The 21,894-nt window shown below is 34.8% G+C and overlaps 1 protein-coding gene across 1 annotated transcript in view; it reads right to left on the bottom strand.

Moving 5' to 3' along the window:
* LOC110463074 (GATA zinc finger domain-containing protein 14-like) overlaps window positions 1-21,894 on the bottom strand; it is a 79,470-nt gene that overhangs the window by 51,208 nt on the left and 6,368 nt on the right. The window contains exon 2 of the mRNA XM_021517414.1: window positions 9,675-9,850. Within this exon, the coding sequence (XP_021373089.1) occupies window positions 9,675-9,850 (176 nt within the window). The remainder of the gene's footprint in view (window positions 1-9,674; window positions 9,851-21,894) is intronic.

Raw genomic sequence — 21,894 nt, 5'->3', positions numbered from 1 at the left:
AACGCCATCTAGTCGTGTACACTGGGTCCTTAATAAAAACACCCCATCCACAACTCGGGCGGTCGATAACGGTCCGTAGGGCCGGCAGCACGCGACCTCGTCGGGTCCTCACGAGGACCAAGTGTGAAAACATGCACAATTAAAGACGAGACTTAATTGAAAAGTAAAACGTGAGGTTTAGGGTCAGGGCAACGCGCCGTAACAGGGGCTATGATGTGATTCAGGGCTCTGTGCCAGGTCCCACGGGAGTCGTTTACGTCACCTCTCGGCTAAAGCCGAGATCTTCAATGAATGCCAAGGAAAATGAAGACATGGCTTCATCTTGATATGACGTACCATAGTGGTGACGTCATTTCACACGAATTTCTTGCGGTAATACATCCAGATGCACATCGCTTTAATAAGTAAACAAAAGGTAGGCGTTATATACAGCGATCCTTGGTTAGGGGTGACACACGCATGCGTACTGTCCCACAAACCATCATCTTAATATCATCTTATCAAACTAGCATATAATTGCTCTTCTTGGTCGTTAGTTCTCAAATCAAAATCGCAATGGTTCCAACTGTGATTGGGCAACTAGTGTCCGACACTGAGTCACCATATGTTTTCGTCGACGAGGCCTGAACGCATCCAACATTTATTGAAAAACCGCATGAAGTATACAAAACATCGAATTAATTCCTTATATAATGAATATTGCGTTTTGCATCTACATCGTACTTGTTTTCAATATAATATATTTACATTTGCATGGCATTGTCATTATATAGCCTCTTTGAAAGCTGTGTCGTTGATGGGACTTTAATTACCATGCATCACGAGACACAATTCTTAGCGTATTAATACAACACTGACCGGAACTACAATATCCAATATAAATGAACATGACGGCTGCTGAAATATCGCTGGGCATTGTGAGATTTGACAATGCCATTGTAAATTTATGTGCAAAATAAAAAATAAAATAAAAAACACTTTTATTACAACGAAAACAAGACCAAGGTCTGCAATATCGTACAAAATGCACATCGGTTGAAATCACCAATGCCGGCAATGGAAACAATTTTAACGCTCATGCAATTTATCAGAAATATCGTCTGTTACACTGCACTGATCAACAGGGGTTCGTTACAAATGTCTGAAATACACATATTATATAGACCTACTGACACATATGTTACAGACCTACTGATATGAGTCACAGCGCACATAAACATTTCAGACATTTGTAACGATCCTGTGCTCCGTTGCAAGATCACTCACTTCAAACGCTATCTTTCACGCGTCTCGCATCCACAATTCCTCAGTTTCTGACGACATGTCAAATAACGAGGATGTTATAGAATTTACCGACTGTTGTCAGGTTCCCATACAATCAACAAATACATTCACGCCTGGATTCTTCACAAAATGAGCAAAGAGAAAAGTTCGAATTAACTTCCAAAAATAACTCCCTCGTGGAGGGCAAGGTCGGATTTACGGTGTTCACTGTATTTGTCCATGCGCGAAATTTGTTCAGGAGAAAAATCGAAACAATTTCAAATCTAACTTTCAGCTCAGAGTTCTATTGATAAACTTAAATCACCCTATAGACATATCATACGCAATTGTATTGATACTGAATTGTGGAATAAAATTGAAGTGTTTGTTAAAATTTCAAAGTACTACTTTGTTTGCCAATCAGCACGCGACAATACGCTGTTCAAACTATTGAACGAAATTGTGTGGACTGTCGATAAGGCGGGCATTTTTAATTTTAAATATAAATTATAAGTTAAAAAAGAACATAAGAGGCAGAGAAAACGTAAATATAAGTATTGAACTGTTTTTGTTTGGTATTTATAATCTATTTGAATGACACAGCTTTGCTGTGTCATTCAAATAGATCATAAATACCATACAAAAACAGTTCAATGCTTAAATATACAGGTAAATTATGTGGTGATATAACGCCATTGAAGTACCACCAGGGCATGCTTGGTATCCCCTGATCGTTCATACTCTGCTGTGTTATCCTGTTAGTATGCGTGGATGTTGATGTTATTTCTGTGTATCTGCTAAGATGAAGCGAATAACATCGAACACTCAGTTATTTTATACCTTGCTGGGTTTGCCACTGAAAGTAAGGTTCACATGGATAGGCTAAATGAAACCTGTCATATACTGTATATATTTTTTTTCAATGGCATTTACTTAGATATGGATTAATTTGGCACATGCTAACATATCTTGGTGTTAAATTCATATACGATCGGCATACATTTTTTTATCTTTATATACCAAAGTTCGTGATTTCAACGGAATAACACTTAAAAGAGTATAAGCCTACTGGGAGAAGTCAATCACACCCTGATATTTCCTTCAAAAGGGTTTTATTGCAGTCACACATGACATAATCGTACATATATGTTAAAAAAAGGTAAGATGTAGCTCAGACACGACATATTTATTATTTGAAAATCTTTATATATTGCATCCGACATCCAGTAGTAGAGTCACTGTTGACGCCATCTTTGATGTTGCAAGATAAACTAAGATAAAATAAAAGTGTTTCTTCCCAAAACTTCAACATTCACATCGGCCACCCTCTGTTGTTTTCCGAACTAAAATTCAACATTCACATTGGTCACCCTCTGTTGTTTTCCGAACTAAAATTCAACATTCACATCGACCACCCTCTGTTGTTTGCCGACCAAAAATCATCATTCACATTAGCCTTCTTCTATTGTTTCCCGAACTAAAATTTAACATTCACACTGGCCACCCTCTGTTGTTTTCCGAACTAAAATTCAACATTCACATCGACCACCCTCTGTTGTTTCCCAAACTAAAATTCAACATTCACATTGGCCTTCTTTTGTTGTTTCCCGAACTTAAATTCAGCATTCACATTGTCCTTCTTCTGTTGTTTCCCAAACTAAAATTCAACATTCACATTGGCCTTTTTCTGTTGTTTTCCGAACTAAAATTCAACATTCACATCGGCCAGCCTCTGTTGTTTCCCGAACTAAAATTTAACATTCACATTGGCCACCCTTTGTTGTTTCCATAACAAAAGTTCCACATTCACGTGGAACTCTCTGTTTATAGTTATCTTAACATAAGAAGCTATTTTTCCTTGTCAGCGGTGTCTTGTAGGTGACACTGACCTTTGTAAAATATATACCAATTATTATAAAAAACATTTAATTCAATAAAACATGAATACTCTGTATACATGATCCGGTGTTAAAGAGACATCTGTAAACAGACCTATGACCGTGGATGTGATGATGCAGGCAATCCTCTGGAGATCTACAAGGTTTATTGACGATAGGTACCAACAGTAATGATACCGGTACAATGGTCCATGTGTGTGATTAAGACATAGTTTCACCATCCGAACTTTACGTGGAAGGTTTATTGTGGTGCAAAGGGATCACTCGTTTGTTCCAGTGTAAAAGGGTCAACCGTCTGAAATCATCAGGGATCGATGGTCAGGATTGTTTATAGTTAATGAAAGCTATTCGGTATAGAGATCACTGCACTGTAAGCCCTGGACATTAATTTACCATTACCACACCATACAACCATACAAATGTACCGGCGATTATAAGTGTTCTGCATGTTACAGGAATTTTCGATCAACGGTAATATCCATGAGCGTTTTTATCTGACGAGGAACTTTAACTGCTTCAGCATAAATCACCAAGTATTCAGTTTTGTATCTGTCTGTAAGGAGACTGCGCGCGCTCATTATCCACATGGATTGTTATCATTGTGCACTTTAGCATACGTAGCTAACACTTTGTAACCCCGCTGAAGTACTCGACCAATTTGTATACCAACATCAAATGACTAGGAAATTGCAGTACTTTATAAGGTATCTGATCCTTTCATGTTATGGTACAAGCATGCTCCATATGTATGATTCTTGGTGCAGCCCACTTGGTCTGCCAAATGGCCCACAGAAGAGGTCTTGGGTTCTCGCAGTGGTCTATAAAACGTCTATGTTACCCTATATCATAAGTACATAACACAGTTCGACGAATTGGTGCCAAATTATAGAGCATAATATACTCCTAACGTCAGAATTCATAAAAGTCTTTTTCTTTGTCCTCCATGGGAGGTACAGTAAAAGACGTTCATTTAATTGTTTTTTATATTCGATTTCGACAATATGCATTCCTTTTATGACGTTCGAGTGAATGATAATTTGTCAAATATGTTCCTTTTGCTTTTATATACAGTTAATTGCATTGCAAGGCATCGTCACTAGATTACCTTCTTGAAAACTGTGTCGTTGATGGACTTTAAATGACATGCACCACGAGACACAAACCTTGGCCTATCAGCCCATGACAATACGCTGTTCCAGTTCATATTGAACAAGTGCATACTGTCGATAAGGTGGGAATTTTCAATTTCAGATATCAATTTGTAAGTGAAAGGCGGAGAAAACGTAGATATAAACATTGAACTGTTTCTATATGGCATTCATGATCTATGTGAATGACACAGCTTTACAAGCAAACACCATTATGATTTGTTTGCTTGCGAAGCTGCGTCATTCAATAAGATCATAAATGCCATATAAAAACAGTTCAATGCTTATATTTACGTATATGTTTTTAAGACCTGCTATAAAGTCCATGTATTCCTTTCCATCGGCACCATTTGTAACAAAGACTGGTAGTCTATAGAAACAATTATGGTTGTCTGGCTGTGTTGGCCTAGAAACGTATTTTATTGCACACTCTAGTTCGCCTGACCTTTCTTGGTCCGCCACGTGACAATGCAAGAATCTAGGTCCAGTACGTTGTTTTAAACCACATGACGTCATCAAACCAGGTTACCTTTTTATAGTTCGTATTGTTATTTTTACATGTATGTACAGAGAAGGAAAACTTCCAGCAGCAATTTATAAAAAAAATATGGTTCAACACTAAAGGGATATCAATGTACGTTATATCATAGAACCCTACATGTAATCTGGTGATATAAAGTTACCTACAGAAGCGGTTTTTACCATTTACGGTTTCACTGGGGAACGCTGTGTATCTGCACAATTACAAACAACGGTGTGTGTAGGTAGCACCACCAGATAACATATGTGTTTCCCTAGCTTATCTCGTAGGTATATGCCTCTTGCGTTGCAGTAAGTTTTGTCATGTTTAATAGCTTTCTTGCAAAAACAATCAATTTTTCCATGTTTTTGAAAAAAGCAATATTCGCATTAGAAGATGCAATATTGGTTAGGTAAACATAGATTTACTTTGCTGACTACTTAAATTATACAAGCAGTGTAAAGGAGGAAGAAATATCAGCAGCAATCCTCTTCAGTGACAATTTTTCACAGTGCAAATGGCGGCATCCAATGACAATGTTGTAAAATTTCTGGGGTGATGGTAGTTTGACCTGCCTCGTCTCTGCCACAAATATTTTGTCATCTCTTTGGCAACAATGTGGACATCACCACATTTTGAGTGATCGGGTGACCAGTTGATGGTGTACTTGCCTTTCACCAACTCGGCCAGCGTTCGACTACTCGAAGGAAGGACCTGAAAAGGTATTGGGTCTTCTCCAAGTGTAATCATCCCACATTAAGTCCATCCGCGCAAAAAAGATTGATTGGTACAATTTGTAAACCTATTTCATAAATGTTGTAAAACAATTATAGTTTTATTAACCCCAAATTCACTAGTTTCAAACGTTCATTTGACGTATTAATAACTGTTTCTAATATTTAATTGAATAGAAGGATTGCTGTCTCTTACAATATCTTCCTTTCGAAGCAGACCTAGTTAAGATAAGTATTTCATATCGAGGCTGACCTAGTTAAAGTTACAATACCTTCACATCGAGGCTGACCTAGTTAAAGTTACAATATCATCATATTGAGGCCAAGCTAAGGCTGCAACATCTTCATATCTATGCTGACCTAGTTAAGGCTATACTATCTTCAAATCGAGGCTGACCTAATTAAGGCTACATTGACTTCACATCGAGGCTGACCTCATTAAAGCTACAATACTTTCATATCAAAGTTGACCTAGTTAATGTTACACTATCTTCATATCGATGCTGGCCTAGTTAAGGCTACACTATCTAGAAATCGAGGCTGACCTAGTTAGGGCTACAATAACTTCACATCGAGGCTGACCTCTTTAATTCTTTCATATCAAAGTTGACCTAGTTAAGGTAACAATATCATCATATCGTAGCTGACCTAGTTAAGGTTACAATCCTTTATGTAGAATCTTGGATAGGAATTTGTTGACTGCCTTTGTGATATTTGTTTAATTTTAAAGTGAGTTATAAGCAATGTGATTGTCGTCTTTCCTCAATAAACAATAGTCAAAATTGAATTGTGTCCTTTTTTGTTTTCTAAAGTCCGTTACTGCTTGTAGAAATACTTTTCAAACTCAGAACAAACCGTAGATAAGATCTATTATATCAGTATCACTAGCTACCCCCATTTCTGCTGACCGTTCTCACGGTTAATGGGCAATTAATAGCGAAAACAAGGCGTACTGTTTCTGTTTTAAACGAATCGACACATTTCCAACACCGGTAGTAGTCATGGTGACCATGGATATTTTCGATCGCCTCGGATAAGTACATGTACTCCTACAGTATGGAGACATCTCTGTTCAGATCGAACATTGCGTGTCAGCCATAGGAACCGTTAGGGTGTCTACACGACGCTATGACAACTAGATTACACCACGTGACTATAAGATACACCACGTGATTATACCATTACATCGTGACGTACATCAAAAGCAGCTTATTCATACTTTACAAGGCAGCCATGTACACCGCGACAGAATCTGCCAGTGTGAAGTTGACACCGACGTCCACTTTGACGGAGACCATCATTTGTCTGGTGATATCACTGATTTCTCTCCCTCAAATGGCACCTCCTCTCTACATTTATATAATTGAAATGGTCCAATGAGATGTTCCGTTACAGAACAGTCTGCAAACATGACGTCATCAATCAATCACCTGATCCATGTATGATACCAGATAATAACGACCCCTTACCTGTTTATTCAGGTCACATGTAGAGTTAGCTACGTGATCAGCACGTGTTAATTAATACACACTCATTCATTAAAGAAAATATGAAGTCTATTACATTATATGATACGGGACTGGTGACGGTCGCGTTTAAATACACCTTCACTTCAATTACAGACGGGGGAGTAGTTTTGTAAGTAAATGAAGGTATTTAATACCTGTTCCGTCACTACGTTCGCTGTATCAATATTGACAGTGACACACTGCGTCAGACACCAGGATATACACGACCCCAGTCATGTAATACACACATTAGTGAGTGATCAAATTAACTCTTAAAATACATGTAGGTTTTTTTTATAAGTTTGTTCTTTTTCGTAGATTCTGTAAAATTACATAATTCTAAATGGCTTATGTTCCAAAACCTGAATACTTTCAATAAAATGTTGACGTAACTTTAAATGATCTATCGCGATCGGTACACACGACGATAATGTTGCCGGGTTTGTCATTATCAGTGTAGGCGGCTCGTGTTATTCAAGGTTTCCAAATCCATTCACACTCGTACCCGTATTCCTATCAGTAGGCCATTATACGTCTCTGCGGAGTAGCAAGCTCGTGCTTCGCGCATTACCAACACTCTTCAGAAATGGCGAAGTACCATTATTCTTCAAAAAATGGCGTAGTACCAACACTCTACAAAAAAGGCGTAGTACCAACACTCTACAAAAATGTCTTAGTACCAACACTCTACAAAAATGGCGTAGTACCAACACTCCACAAAAAAAGGCGCAGTACCAACACTCTACAAAAGGCGTAGTACCAACACTCTACAAAAAAGGCGTAGTACCAACACTCTACAAAAATGGCGTAGTACCATTACTCTACAAAAATGTCTTAGTACCAACACTCTACAAAAATGGCATTTGAAGAATCTCTGTTCGTCATACTTGAACTATTTGTCGGGAACAGTTGTTTAGTGCCTTTTTAACGAAGTTAGTTGTTTTTCAGCGTATTTTTTTTATTGCCATGATATGATATTGAAGCATAGCGAACAACACTTAGTTTCGCGTCACTCTACAACGTAACGTAATTTGCTGAGTCTCCGTTCGTAATAGCTCAACTGTTCGTTGGGGACGGTTGTTCATAAATTTTCTAGCGAATTCATTTTTTATTGTTAGGGTTATGCACAGTAAGTTTTGGCATTATTTTCAAACCTTTTTTTATGATTTATATAATACCTCACACGAATAATATGAAATGTTACCTTTTTAGTATTGGTACTCTTCAAAATAACAAAATTTGTACCAGGGTCATGCGATTTCTATGCGTGGATACAGGACGCAGACGATGCGCCTCGTTATTAGACGTGTAGAGCCAATACCCTTGCAGGTTCAACATTTTTTTGATACTAAAATATGGCTCTAACACTCTATGTTTCTTCCAAAACGGAATATTTGGTCGACAATGAACAGAAACCCTTTCTCTTACATTCGATTTGAAAAGTGGAAAAACTAAGAAACAAATCGCCATCGCGTATTCAATAGTTAAGGATAATGCATTAATCATTTAATTGGTTTAATGAAGTTAGACGTATGAAGTACAGCATAAAGCATTAATCATATATGTATAGGTTTTAATTGAAGTTAAACATGTACCGATACCGTTAAAGCTATATACATAAGTAGTACATACCCATCCTAATGCCACGCCAGCACATTGCACTTCTATGACGTCGTTTCTCTGCCAGTGTCCCTTTCGTTGACGTCGTTTACAGATGATGTCAGTTACACCTGACGTCATTTTCGTGACTGTATTTTTTACTGAATCAAAATATCTTCCGCATGTTAGTATTCTCCACCCAGCCTAACCAACCCTTGCATTCAATTGATGATCCCAATTACAGAAATGACGCAGTCGAGATGGTCATAACGGGCATCAAACATGTACTTAATGCGCTCGTGCTTTAAATCCGATGCTTCTATCCAGTTCGTTGTATGGAGGTTCTGTCACAGTCTGTTGTACGGAGGTTCTGTCACAGTCCGTTGAACATGAGCTCGGTCACAGGGCATTGTACAACAGTTCGGTGACAGTCAATTGAACGCGAATCCGTTAACAATCCGTTGTACAAGAGTATTCTCACAGTCCGCTGTACAAGATGGGTTTTTTATTTAAAAATTTTAATCCCTCAGCATTTTGATATTCTCATTTTCATATATTCAGTGGTTTTTGGAGGCTGCCAGGGTTGAGGAGCCCTCGGATCAGCCCCCCCCNACAATAAAGTGTCCACACGTAGGTGGTCTTTCACTATTCGTACACCTTACATTCAATAGCTATGCTTATACATGTGTTATATATATATATTATATAGTTATATTAAGTTTGTAAGTTGTCCCCGCGCATGCATGTATCAGCCATCCCAAAACTGTAGCCGGTTGTACAAGAATTCGGCCACAGTGCGTGGTATTAATGTTCTATTTAAAACCACCAGAGACAACATTGGCACTATGAAGTTTAATTCACTGTACAACAATTATGGCATTTATCTTTTGAAAAATGTTATGTCCTTGTTTTTTTTTATTGAATAATTTCAGTGCTTTTCAAAAGAAAATAACAACATTTATACTAAAGAACTTGAATGACTTCGAACTAGGAAATTCCCTGACCATTCCCGGAACCGTCCTCGACACTCTTTGAAGATGTCGGTGTGTACCGGCGTTGCCAGGACTGTAGACAGTCCATTGTCATGTGGGGCGAAACCACATCCGGCTGCGTACACGTAAATTGTCCCGGATATGTTTGACATGATGAAACGGATCAGGGTGGCATCGTGTGCTCCATTCTAAAATGAGTGTTACATCTATTGATAACATAACCGAGTTAACGGGTATCCTGATAGAATTCCTTAAATCATGATAAGCATAGTCTAAGTCAATGGCTTTTTTGTGTGATAGGTTTCAATCGAAGGTCAGTATATGTGTATATTTCAGATTGGAAATGACGTCTCAAGCAATCTATATATATATGTATATTATAGTATTCTTGTTAAACGGGGCTATCAATATGTTAAAGGAATAAGGTGAAGTTATGTAAGAAAAAGTCTAAAGAATTCTGATTTCCTATCGCTTCTGATATCTTTTTCTGATAGAATATGTTTCTAGGACTCAAGAAAGGGGCATTATGTCTATAGTCTGCTGACTTAAGATAAAGTCGGCGTAAAGATACAATATAGAAGATTTAGTAACGTTACATCAAATTAATTGTCCCTATGTTGATACAGATATGTGATTTACTATACGTTATGGTGGGTGTCGTCGGTGAAGCAGAAGACGCTTACCTTTCCGCAACACCTGGTCCTATTCTCTTTGTCCATTTTTAAATGTCACCGTGTAAATGTTTCCCCTGTTCATATTTTGCTGTAGTTTTATCGATTTTGAGTACGCTTTATAGTTTCGTGACCCTTCGGTATTATTTTGCTTTTTTAGCCTAATTTGGAAACTTACTCTAATCCAATACCTGTTTTAGACAGTACCAAACTAAGTTTATTTCTGGGAAATAGTAAAATTATATATGTCGATCAATATCCGGCGAAAGATTGAATCATCTTATCTCAAAAAAAAAGAATGATAAAAGCAACAGCGTAAAATTTTAAACGATTTGTTAAATTATATAACTACCTTCTTTCGTCATCGATTTTTGTTACGTGGTACATGCTTTTTAAGTACCTGAATTGGTTAAGTTATAGCATACATTGTGTGTATATAGGTAACAGACAAAGCAAACAGAGTAGCATACACATTTGTATTGCCATGAGAAAATGGATTCGGAGGTTAAATGAACATTATCAATCCGCTTTCCCTACAAACAACAGTTTTAATTCAACAGTTGAATTAAATCTTGTAGAAATAGGTAACAGTTAAGTTATAAATCGTAACTAACAGCCAAATAAAACAATATGTGGAAAACAATTTATGATTCAAATATTCATGATTAAAAATTAATCTGTAGCTCTGTATGCTTCTTGTAAACTGTTAAATATGTTTACACGATACACAATTTACCTGTTAAATATATCAAATCAATTCTAAATTAACCTGTTAAATATATCTTATCAATTCTTAATTTACCTGTTAAATATATCTAATCAATTCTTAATTTACTTGTTAAATATATCTAATCAATTCTTAATTTATCTGTTAAATATATCTAATCAATTCTTAATTTACCTGTTAACTACGATAACACTATTTATAATTTACCTGTTAACTACGATAACACTATTTATAATTTACCTGTTAACTACGATAACACTATTTATAATTTACCTGTTAACTACGATGACACTATTTATAATTTACCTGTTAACTACGATGACACAATCTATAATTCACCTGTTAACAACGATAACACTATTAATAATTTACCTGTTAACTACGATAACAATATTTATGATTTACCTGTTAACTACGATAACAATATTTATGATTTACCTGTTAACAACGATAACAAAATTTATGATTTATCTGTTAACTAAGAAAACACTATTTATAATTCACCTGTTAACCAAGATAACACTGTTTATAATTTACCTGTTAACTACGATAACACCATTTATAATTTACCTGTTAACTACGATAACAATATATATAATTAACCTGTTAACTACGATAACATTATTTATAATTTAGCTGTCAACTACGATAACACTATTTATAATTTACCAGTTTACTACTATAACACTTTTTATAATTCACCTTTTAACCATGATAACAATATTTATAATTTACCTGTTAACTACGATAACACTATTTATAATTTACCTGTTAACTACGATAACACTATTTATAATTTACCTGTTAACTACGATAACACTATTTATAATTTACCTGTTAACTACGATAACACTATTTATAATTTACCTGTTAACTACGATAACACTATTTATAATTTACCTGTTAACTACGATAACACTATTTATAATTTACCTGTTAACTACGATAACACTATTTATAATTTACCTGTTAACTACGATAACACTATTTATAATTTACCTGTAAACTACGATAACACCATTTATAATTTACCTATTAATTACGACAATACTCTTTATAATTTACCTGTTTACTACAATAACACTATTTATAATTTAGCTGTAAACTACGATAACACTATTTATAGTTTACTACGATAACACTCTTTATAATTTACCTGTTAACTATGACAACACCATTTATAATTTACCTGTTAACTACGATAACACTATTTATAATTTAACTATTAACTACGTTTACACTATTTATAATTTAACTATTAACTACGTTTACACTATTTATAATTTAACTGTTAACTACGATAACACTATTTATAATTTAACTATTAACTACGATAACACTATTTATAATTTACCTGTTAACCACGATAACTCTATTTATAATTTAGCTGTTAACTACGATAACACTATTTATAATTCAACTGTTAACTTCGTTCACACTGTTTATAATATAACTGAAAAAAATATTTGTACGATTTTTTATACAATTTATAATTTAACTGTTAAATATATCTACCCAATTATTAATTTAACTGTTAACTACGTTTACAAGATTTATAATTAACTGTTAATAACGTTTACACGATTCATACTTTTACTGTAAATAACGCTTACAGGACTTAAAATTCATCGCTTACCTTTATTTACACTTGTTATATTTCATCTGTTTACTATTTTGCATTTATTTTAAGGTATCTATTAACTATGCATATACGAGCTTTAAATTGACTGTTAAATACGTTTACACACTTTATAATTTTACTGTTAACTGTGAAAACATTGTTTATAAATTAACTGTTTACTATTTTTACACGATTTATTATTGAACTATTTACGACGTATACTCGGTTAACAATTTAAGCAATAACTAGGTTTGTACGGTTTTTATGTGAACTGTAACTATGTTTTATCTGTTTTTATTTACATCGTTATGCATACACGATTGATTGATTAATAATTAACCTATAAGTAAATAAATAGTTAAATTACAATTCATGTAATTATAGTCAGTGTTTAATTATAAATCCTATCTCAAAGTTTACAATCCAATTAACACGTACATTGTTTATACAATGAACAGTTTAATTAAAATCCTGGTATATACAGTGAGCAGTTAAATCAAAGATAATGTAAACAGTGTTAACAATTAAATTTTTAAAAGTGAAAATAAATTTAAAATTGAAATTGAAATTAAAAACCCTGTTAACAGAGCTCACAGCTAAACTATTAACCGTGTATGCACAGGTAATAGTTGAATTATTATTTTGTTTACAATTTTTTTAAAATATAACAGCTGAAAACGTAGTCAAAAGTTAAATGACAAATTGTTGTTTAAAAGATATTACGGCTAAATTATAAAACGTGTATTAAGAGTTAAACATAGATTATGAGGCAAAAGGTATGGGCTCAGGTTACATGAACATTATGAACGTATTATTATAACCTATGTGTGCACCGATCAGTACATGGCTAAATAATAAATAAATCGTGTACCTAGTAACAGTTACAAATACTAATCGTATATGGACAGGTAACAATTAAGTTATAAATTGTGTATAAACAATAAACAGTTTAATTTTACATCGAGTAAACATATTAACCGTTAAATTACAATTCGGGTTAACAGATTTAACAATTCAATTATGTACCATGTATACATGTTTAACGTTTAAATCTAAAATTGTGTATACAGAGTTAACAGTTTAACTATAAATTGTGTATGCAGAGTTAACAGTTTAACTATAAATTGTGTATACAGAGTTAACAGTTTAACTATAAATCGTGTATACAGCGTTAACAGTTTAACTATAAATTGTGTATACAGATTTAACAGTTTAACTATAAATTGTGTATACAGAGTTAACAATTTAACTATAAATTGTGTATACAAAGTTAACAGTTTAACTATATATCGTGTATATAGAGTTAACAATATAACTATAAATCATGTATACAGAGTTAACAATATAACTTTAAATCGTGTATACAGAGTTAACAGTTTAATTATAAATTGTGTATACAGAGTTAACAGTTTAATTATAAATTGTGTTTACAGAGTTAACAGCTTAATTATAAATTGTGTATACAAGGTTAGCAGTTTAACTATAAATCGTGTATATAAAGTTAACAATATAACTTTAAATTGTGTATACAGAGTTAACAGTTTAACTATAAATCGTGTATACAGAGTTAACAATATAACTTTCAATTGTGTATACAGCGTTAACAGTTTAACTATAAATTGTGTATACAGAGTTAACAGTTTAACTATAAATTGTGTATACAGAGTTAACAATTTAACTATAAATTGTGTATACAAAGTTAACAGTTTAACTATATATCGTGTATATAGAGTTAACAATATAACTTTAAATCGTGTATACAGAGTTAACAGTTTAACTTTAAATCGTGTATACAGAGTAAGTAGTTTAACTATAAATCGTGTATACAGAGTTAACAGTTTAACTATAAATTGTGTATACAAGGTTAGCAGTTAAAATATAAATTATGTTTATAGAGTTAACAATATAACTTTAAACTGTGTATACAGAGTTAACAATATAACTTTAAATCGTGTATACAGAGTAAGTAGTTTAACTATAAATCGTGTATACAGAGTTAACAGTTTAACTATAAATTGTGTTTACAGAGTTAACAGTTTAACTTTAAATTGTGTACACAAGGTGAACAATTTAACTTTAAATCGTGTATACAGAGTTAACAGTTTTACTATAAATTGTGTTTACAGAGTTAGCAGTTTAACTATAAACTGTGATTACACTCATATAACAGTTTAATTATTGACCTTGTATACAATGATAACATTTAAATCACGATCAAATATGTATACATCATTATAAGTCAAATTATAAATTATAAAATGCCTTATAAAGGTTTTATTATTGATAAAGTTAGTATTCAACATCGTGTATAGCAAAGAGAAAAAACGACACATGAGTTGACTGTCGGTGATATTACGGTAATCTGAATCAGGTGAGTGAGGTACACCTGTATGTCAATACACATATAATACATATGTACAATGTATTAATAAACATTGACATGTGTGTCATGGCACACACAATGCATGTGTAGGCCAAGTACATATGCGTGTCATCGCACATAAAATACAAATCCATGTCATCATACGCACAGTTCCGGTGTGTGAATTTACACAAACATCATAACTTATGGAATACACGTGTACGTCATCGCCTATACAGTACACGTGTGTATCATAACACATGCAATACACGTATAACGTGTACATTACACCTGTAAGTCATCATGAATACCGTACACACGTGTAATCACTGATATAGTAAACGTGTGTGTCATTATATGTGTAATTCATCATGTATACCGTACACATGTGTACACACATATAGTAAACGTGCTTGTCATTATATGTGTAAGTCATCATGTATACCGTACACATGTGTAATCACACATATAGTGAACGTGCTTGTCATTATATGTGTAAGTCATCATGTATACCGTACACATGTGTAATCACACATATAGCAACCGTGTGTGTCATTTCATGTACATTACACACGTAAGTCACAATGTATAACGTACACATGTGTAATCACTCATATAGTAAACATGTACGTCATCACACATACATTTCACGTGTAAGTTTTCTCAGATACATATACTTGTACATCAAACATGCATTGCTCGTGTCCGCCATTACACATGCATTATGAACATGTCATCCATTCAAACACAGTTCACGTTAAAATGCAATCATTGATTCGTGTATTTGGACATTCACGTTGATAATCAGGAATCAAAAAAGCTTAAAATCCTTCAAGATACACATATGATCATTAATTCAACAATGCTTCATTATAAGGAATCCAAGTATCTAAAGGGAGATATATTCCTATTCATCCATAAATGTCACGCGTTGAGATGCTTATCGTTATACAAAACCAATCTGGTGATAAAATGAAGACTCGGAAAGAATTTTTCAGAATTTCTATCTCTTTTGTTTAGGTACGAATATAATCATTATTATTATTACCTATTCTGGTCAAGCTGTTAATTGTTGGTCCAGTTGGCATGTCAGAGGGACTTACGATACCGGACACGCAAGAGACTTGCATACGTATAAATGTACGGACAGTCCGTAATTAACACGTCTGGACTATTTCGGACGATACCACACACAATTTATGGCCGCATTTCTCTTCATTTGTGATTGGACAAGACGAGCCGAAAATCTATGTATTGAACACAGACCAAATCCCCATGCATCGGTCACAAATAAAAATCTCTATGTATCGGTCACAAATAAAAATCTCTATGTATCGGGCAGAGACCAAATCTCTTACCACCCAGTCTAGTGAAGATAACTATTTACACGTCTTACCACAATGATCAGCAAACATGGTTATTAAGAAACATCTTCTCAGAAAAATTAGTAAATATGTGTATTAAGACGCATCTTACCACAAAGACCAGTAAATGCGTCCATTAAGGCACATCTTATCACACAGACTAGTGAAAACGTGTATTAAGACACATCTTACCACACTGACTAGTGAAAACGTGTATTAAGACGCATCTTACCACACTGAGTAGTAAACACCTGTATTAAGACACATCTTGCCACATTGAGTGGTAAACACCTGTATTAGGACACATCTTTCCACACTGAAACACGTGTATTAAGACACATCTTTCCACACTGAGTAGTAAACACCTGTATTAAGACACATATTACCACACTGAGAAGTAAACACGTGTATTAAGACACATCTTACCACATTGAGAAGTAAACACCTGTATTAAGACACATCTTTCCACACTGAGTAGTAAACACCTGTATTAAGACACATCTTACCACACTGAGTAGTCAACACATGTATTAAGACACATATTACCACACTGAGTAGTAAATACATGCATAAAGACACATCTTACCACACTGAGAAGTAAACACCTATAATAAGACACATCTTTCCACACTGAGTAGTAAACACCTGTATTAAGACACATATTACCACACTGAGAAGTAAACACGTGTATTAAGACACATCTTACCACATTGAGAAGTAAACACCTGTATTAAGACACATCTTTCCACACTGAGTAGTAACCACCTGTATTAAGACACATCTTACCACACTGTGTAGTAAACACATATATTAACACATATTTCCACACTGAGTAGTAAACACATGTATTAAGACACATATTACCACACTGAGTAGTAAATACATGTATAAAGACACATCTTACCACACTGAGTAGTAAACACATATATTAAGACACATCTTACCACACTGAGAAGTAAACACCTATATTAAGACACATCTTTCCACACTGAGTAGTAAACACGTGTATTAAGACAAATCTTTCCACACTGAGTAGAAAACACGTATATCAAGACATATCTTTCCACACTGAGTAGTTAACACCTGTATTAAGACACATCTTACCACATTGAGAAGTAAACACCTGTATTAAGACACATATTACCACACTGATTAGTAAATACATGTATAAAGACAAATCTTACCACACTGAGTAGTACACACATGTATAAAGACACATCTTACCACACTGAGAAATAAACACATGTATAAAGACACATCTTACCACGCTGAGTAGTAAACACATGTATAAAGACACATCTTACCACACTGAGTAGTCAACACATGTATTAAGACACATCTTACCACACTGAGTAGTAAACACATGTATAAAGACACATCTTACCACACTGAGTAGTAAACACGTGTATTAAGACAAATCTTTCCACACTGAGTAGTAAACACGTATATCAAGACATATCTTTCCACACTGAGTAGTTAACACCTGTATTAAGACACATCTTACCACACTGAGTAGTAAACATCTGTATTAAGACACATCTTGCCACACTGAGTAGTAAACACCTGTATTAAGACACATCTTACCACTCGGACAAATGAAAACGTTTGTTTTAGCGGCGGTCAAATTCATTTTCTTTTATTACATTAAGCCTCACAACTTATCCATATAATATATACAAAATTTTACAAAATAATAACATGGGGTGAGGGACACTATACATAGTGCGGTGGAGAATGGACGATAGTGTACTTTACATGATTTTCTAAAATTGGTAGCATTGTATATGTATTTGCTTAAAAAATCAATTCATTAATATTTGTTGCACTTAAAAGCTGTACTAGTTTAAATACAGACATTTTTTTCCCAGCAATACATTTTCATAAATCTCTTTCTAATTTCTTGATAAATAGGACATGCAGAAATAAAATGGTATTCATCTTAGATACTGTGTTGGGAATTACGATAACTGACCCCAGGGTAAACTTTGGTCCACGCCCATACATTAACGCTACTTACTTACATCTTTAATGAAGTTGCAATTAAATGCAATATCACAAACACGTGTGAGAATATCAGGTTTACGTAATCGCAAATTGAGTTTTCATATTAAAAGAGCTCTTCCTAATGCTTGCTAACGTTGCGGATGTAAAAGCTTTGCGATTGAAATTAGGAATGAGGCGATGCCTGTAATATGTGAGAGATGTTTAACGAGATAGATACCACAAACGGCATGTTGATTATATAATGAAGATACTGGTAGGTATCCTTAATACCAAGCCACGTATACACAAATGAGATTCTTCCAATCTCTCACCTGATTTGCGAGGTCATTTTGTGAGAAAGTTACGGAAATCGCCGAGGGACTAACCTTCACTACCGGAAATTGTCACGGGGGTTAGTCTACAGAGGTGTTTTAGTTTTCGGACTAACACACGGCTGATAAAGAATATACTCAGCAGACAACCAAATGTATATAGTTCATTTTTCTTGTCTGAGCGAATAACATAGATGAAAATTACAATTAATAATATACATCTAGTTTCCACTCTTCATTAAAGTAACTCGTTAACTTATCTTTATATTCGTTTTTGCCCTGACTTTGCTGTCCGTGGAGTTTATTCCTCTATCAGCTGTGCGTGGATCCGAAAACTAAAACACCCTACAGACTTACTCCCTCGAGAGTTTCTTTATTCAGTTGTTTTGGTTGGTTGTTTGGTTGTCTATACATGGTTTAACGTCCTATCAACAGCTAACATTTAAGGATGTGCCTGCATGTGGGTTGTGTATGCGTGCATGTGAGTGTGAATGCCGGTGGCAGGGTATGTCGGTGTATTTGCTTTCTTGTGATAGCGTGGATTTGATGCCAACTTTATAGTGCTAGCTCACTGAAATACCATGCCTAAGGCACCCAGTACAGCATTCCGCCTGGTGACATTGTACTGACAACGGATGAACCAGTGGTTGCCGTTGCCTTAAATGCTGAATGGTAAGCAGGGAATAACACCTTCGGTTTTAAGGACTTTGCTATGCCTTGGCCTGGAAACAGAACCCGTTGCATTCCTCGCCTGGGCGAACGCTCAACACCAAAAGTGAGGTATTGCCAAGCAAGGCGCTAGGAGATAAAAAGTAGTTACTAGTAGAGAGTAAGATAAAGTATTGCAATGAGTGCAGCCGATTTTTTTGGTCGTTTTTGTGTCCCCAAGTATAGTGGGCAAAAAGCAAATCCCCAATTCTACAGGAGGCTCCCACATAAGTCACCTCTTACGATGCATGCAGATGGTAACAGCAGGTGTATTCTATTCTCGATCCCCAACCTACAGGGGTGCTATCAGTTGAGACGTATGCAGAGCTTGGATATACAAGACACATTCCTTCTCCTTGTTCGTACCAGTCGTGAGACGCAAGTAAAGATGTATTGAAAAAACTCTATATTGAAAGAGTAAATAGGTTTTCGGCACTGTCTTCTGCATGTGTTGTACAATGCTCTGAGTGATGTGTGGTCTTACTGGAGTGGGCGTTTGCAGGAATTAAACACTGTTTACAGGTATTTTCAAACATAAAACAGTTCGTTTTTACTAAACCCATATGGGCCGGCAATGTCGCGTCCACGGTCATGCGTCGCCTTACCAATATTATGCCATTACTTTTAAAATAGATACTCTTAAACAAGGGAAAATGTTAACGACGCCAGAAATGGTTCCGTCTGTGTTTTATCATTATTTTCGTGTTTAAAAGGTTCTTTTCTCTATTTTCTTCCAGTAAAGTGAGTAACGTAGGTGGAGAAGTGACATACAGTAAATTTATTTCGTATCTGTTTGTCCTGTAGGACCTTATTTCTCGGACGTGTTCCAACTCCGCGCCAAGTCTATGGGACAAACATGACTTAACGGCGCGGACGTTCTTTTTAACGTCCGGTAACGCTTTACACTTTTTAACATGACGGAGGTGGTAGGAGGGAGTCAAATCACTTGACATTTAATGAAAGCTTAGAAAACTCATTAAAAGTGCTATTCAATTTAACAACTGGTTGTTAAATCCTTCCATTAAGATGTACGACATCATGTAGAACCATGATTTATAATCAAGTCTTTTTAACTAATAATAAATCCCAAATACCGGCGAATGAAATATCAAAACCTCGGCCGAGTATCACAAACATATTAATTTAAATCCTACTGGCAGAGTTTACAGTGGTAAAAAAGAAATGTAGTTTTGTGGATCTGCTACCTTCCACGTTATTGAGTCAGCTGTCACTCCCAAAGTACATTACGTAATGTGTTGTGTATAGCACGATGTATGGACAAACATGATTCAAATATTGACATATTATACCCTTTACTTGTCAAATTCTTTACACTTTTATATTAAATCCATGTCTGAGTGTAAACTAATAAATTTGCTTAGACTATGTCATCATATGCACGCATAATCTGTCTTTTAAATAAAACGTCTTTCAATACAAACTCGACAAGTCAGTGAAGATACCTCTTATGACTCGCCTGTCCAGAGTCCCCAGTCTGCTCCTCACACGACATATTTATTAACGGGAGAGGAACGTTTCTAGGTCCCCCTTCTCTCAATCATTCTGCCCCTTCACCCTCCATTTAGGTTCTGCTTTCGGTTAATATGATTCGGTTTCCTATAAACTGCTTACCCACCTACCCCTTCCCTCTCGAAAATTCTGGCCACCATACGAACCGATTCTTCTGCTATAAAGTACTACTCTATGGTTGTTAATGTAGTTGTAACTATAAACTACTGCTCTATGGATGTTAATGTAGTTGTAACTATACTATAAACTACTGCTCTATGGTTGTTAATGTACTTGTAACTATAAACTACTGCTCTATGGTTGTTAATGTACTTGTAACTATAAACTACTGCTCTATGGTTGTTAATGTAGTTGTAATTATCAACTACTGCTCTATGGTTGTTAATGTATTTGTAACTATAAACTACTGCTCTATGGTTGTTAATGTACTTGTAACTATAAACTACTGCTCTATGGTTGTTAATGTAGTTGTAATTATCAACTACTGCTCTATGGTTGTTAATGTATTTGTAACTATAAACTACTGCTCTATGGTTGTTAATGTACTTGTAACTATAAACTACTGCTCTATGGTTGTTAATGTAGTTGTAATTATCAACTACTGCTCTATGGTTGTTAATGTAGTTGTAACTATAAACTACTGCTCTATGGTTGTTAATGTAGTTGTAATTATCAACTACTGCTCTATGGTTGTTAATGTAGTTGTAACTATAAACTGCTGCTCTATGGTTGTTAAGGTAGTAGTAACTATAAACTACAGGACTATGGTTGTTAATGTAATTGTAATTATCAACTACTGCTCTATGGTTGTTAATGTAGTTGTAACTATAAACTACTGCTATATGGTTGTTAATGTTGTTGTAACTATAAACTACAGGTCTATGGTTGTTAATGTAGTTGTAACTATAAACTACAGCTCTATGGTTGTTAATGT

Source organism: Mizuhopecten yessoensis, unplaced genomic scaffold (assembly GCF_002113885.1).
Source record: "Mizuhopecten yessoensis strain PY_sf001 unplaced genomic scaffold, ASM211388v2 scaffold10867, whole genome shotgun sequence".
Classification (NCBI taxonomy): Eukaryota; Metazoa; Mollusca; class Bivalvia; order Pectinida; family Pectinidae; genus Mizuhopecten; species Mizuhopecten yessoensis.
This window is presented reverse-complemented; position numbering and strand designations above follow the sequence as displayed.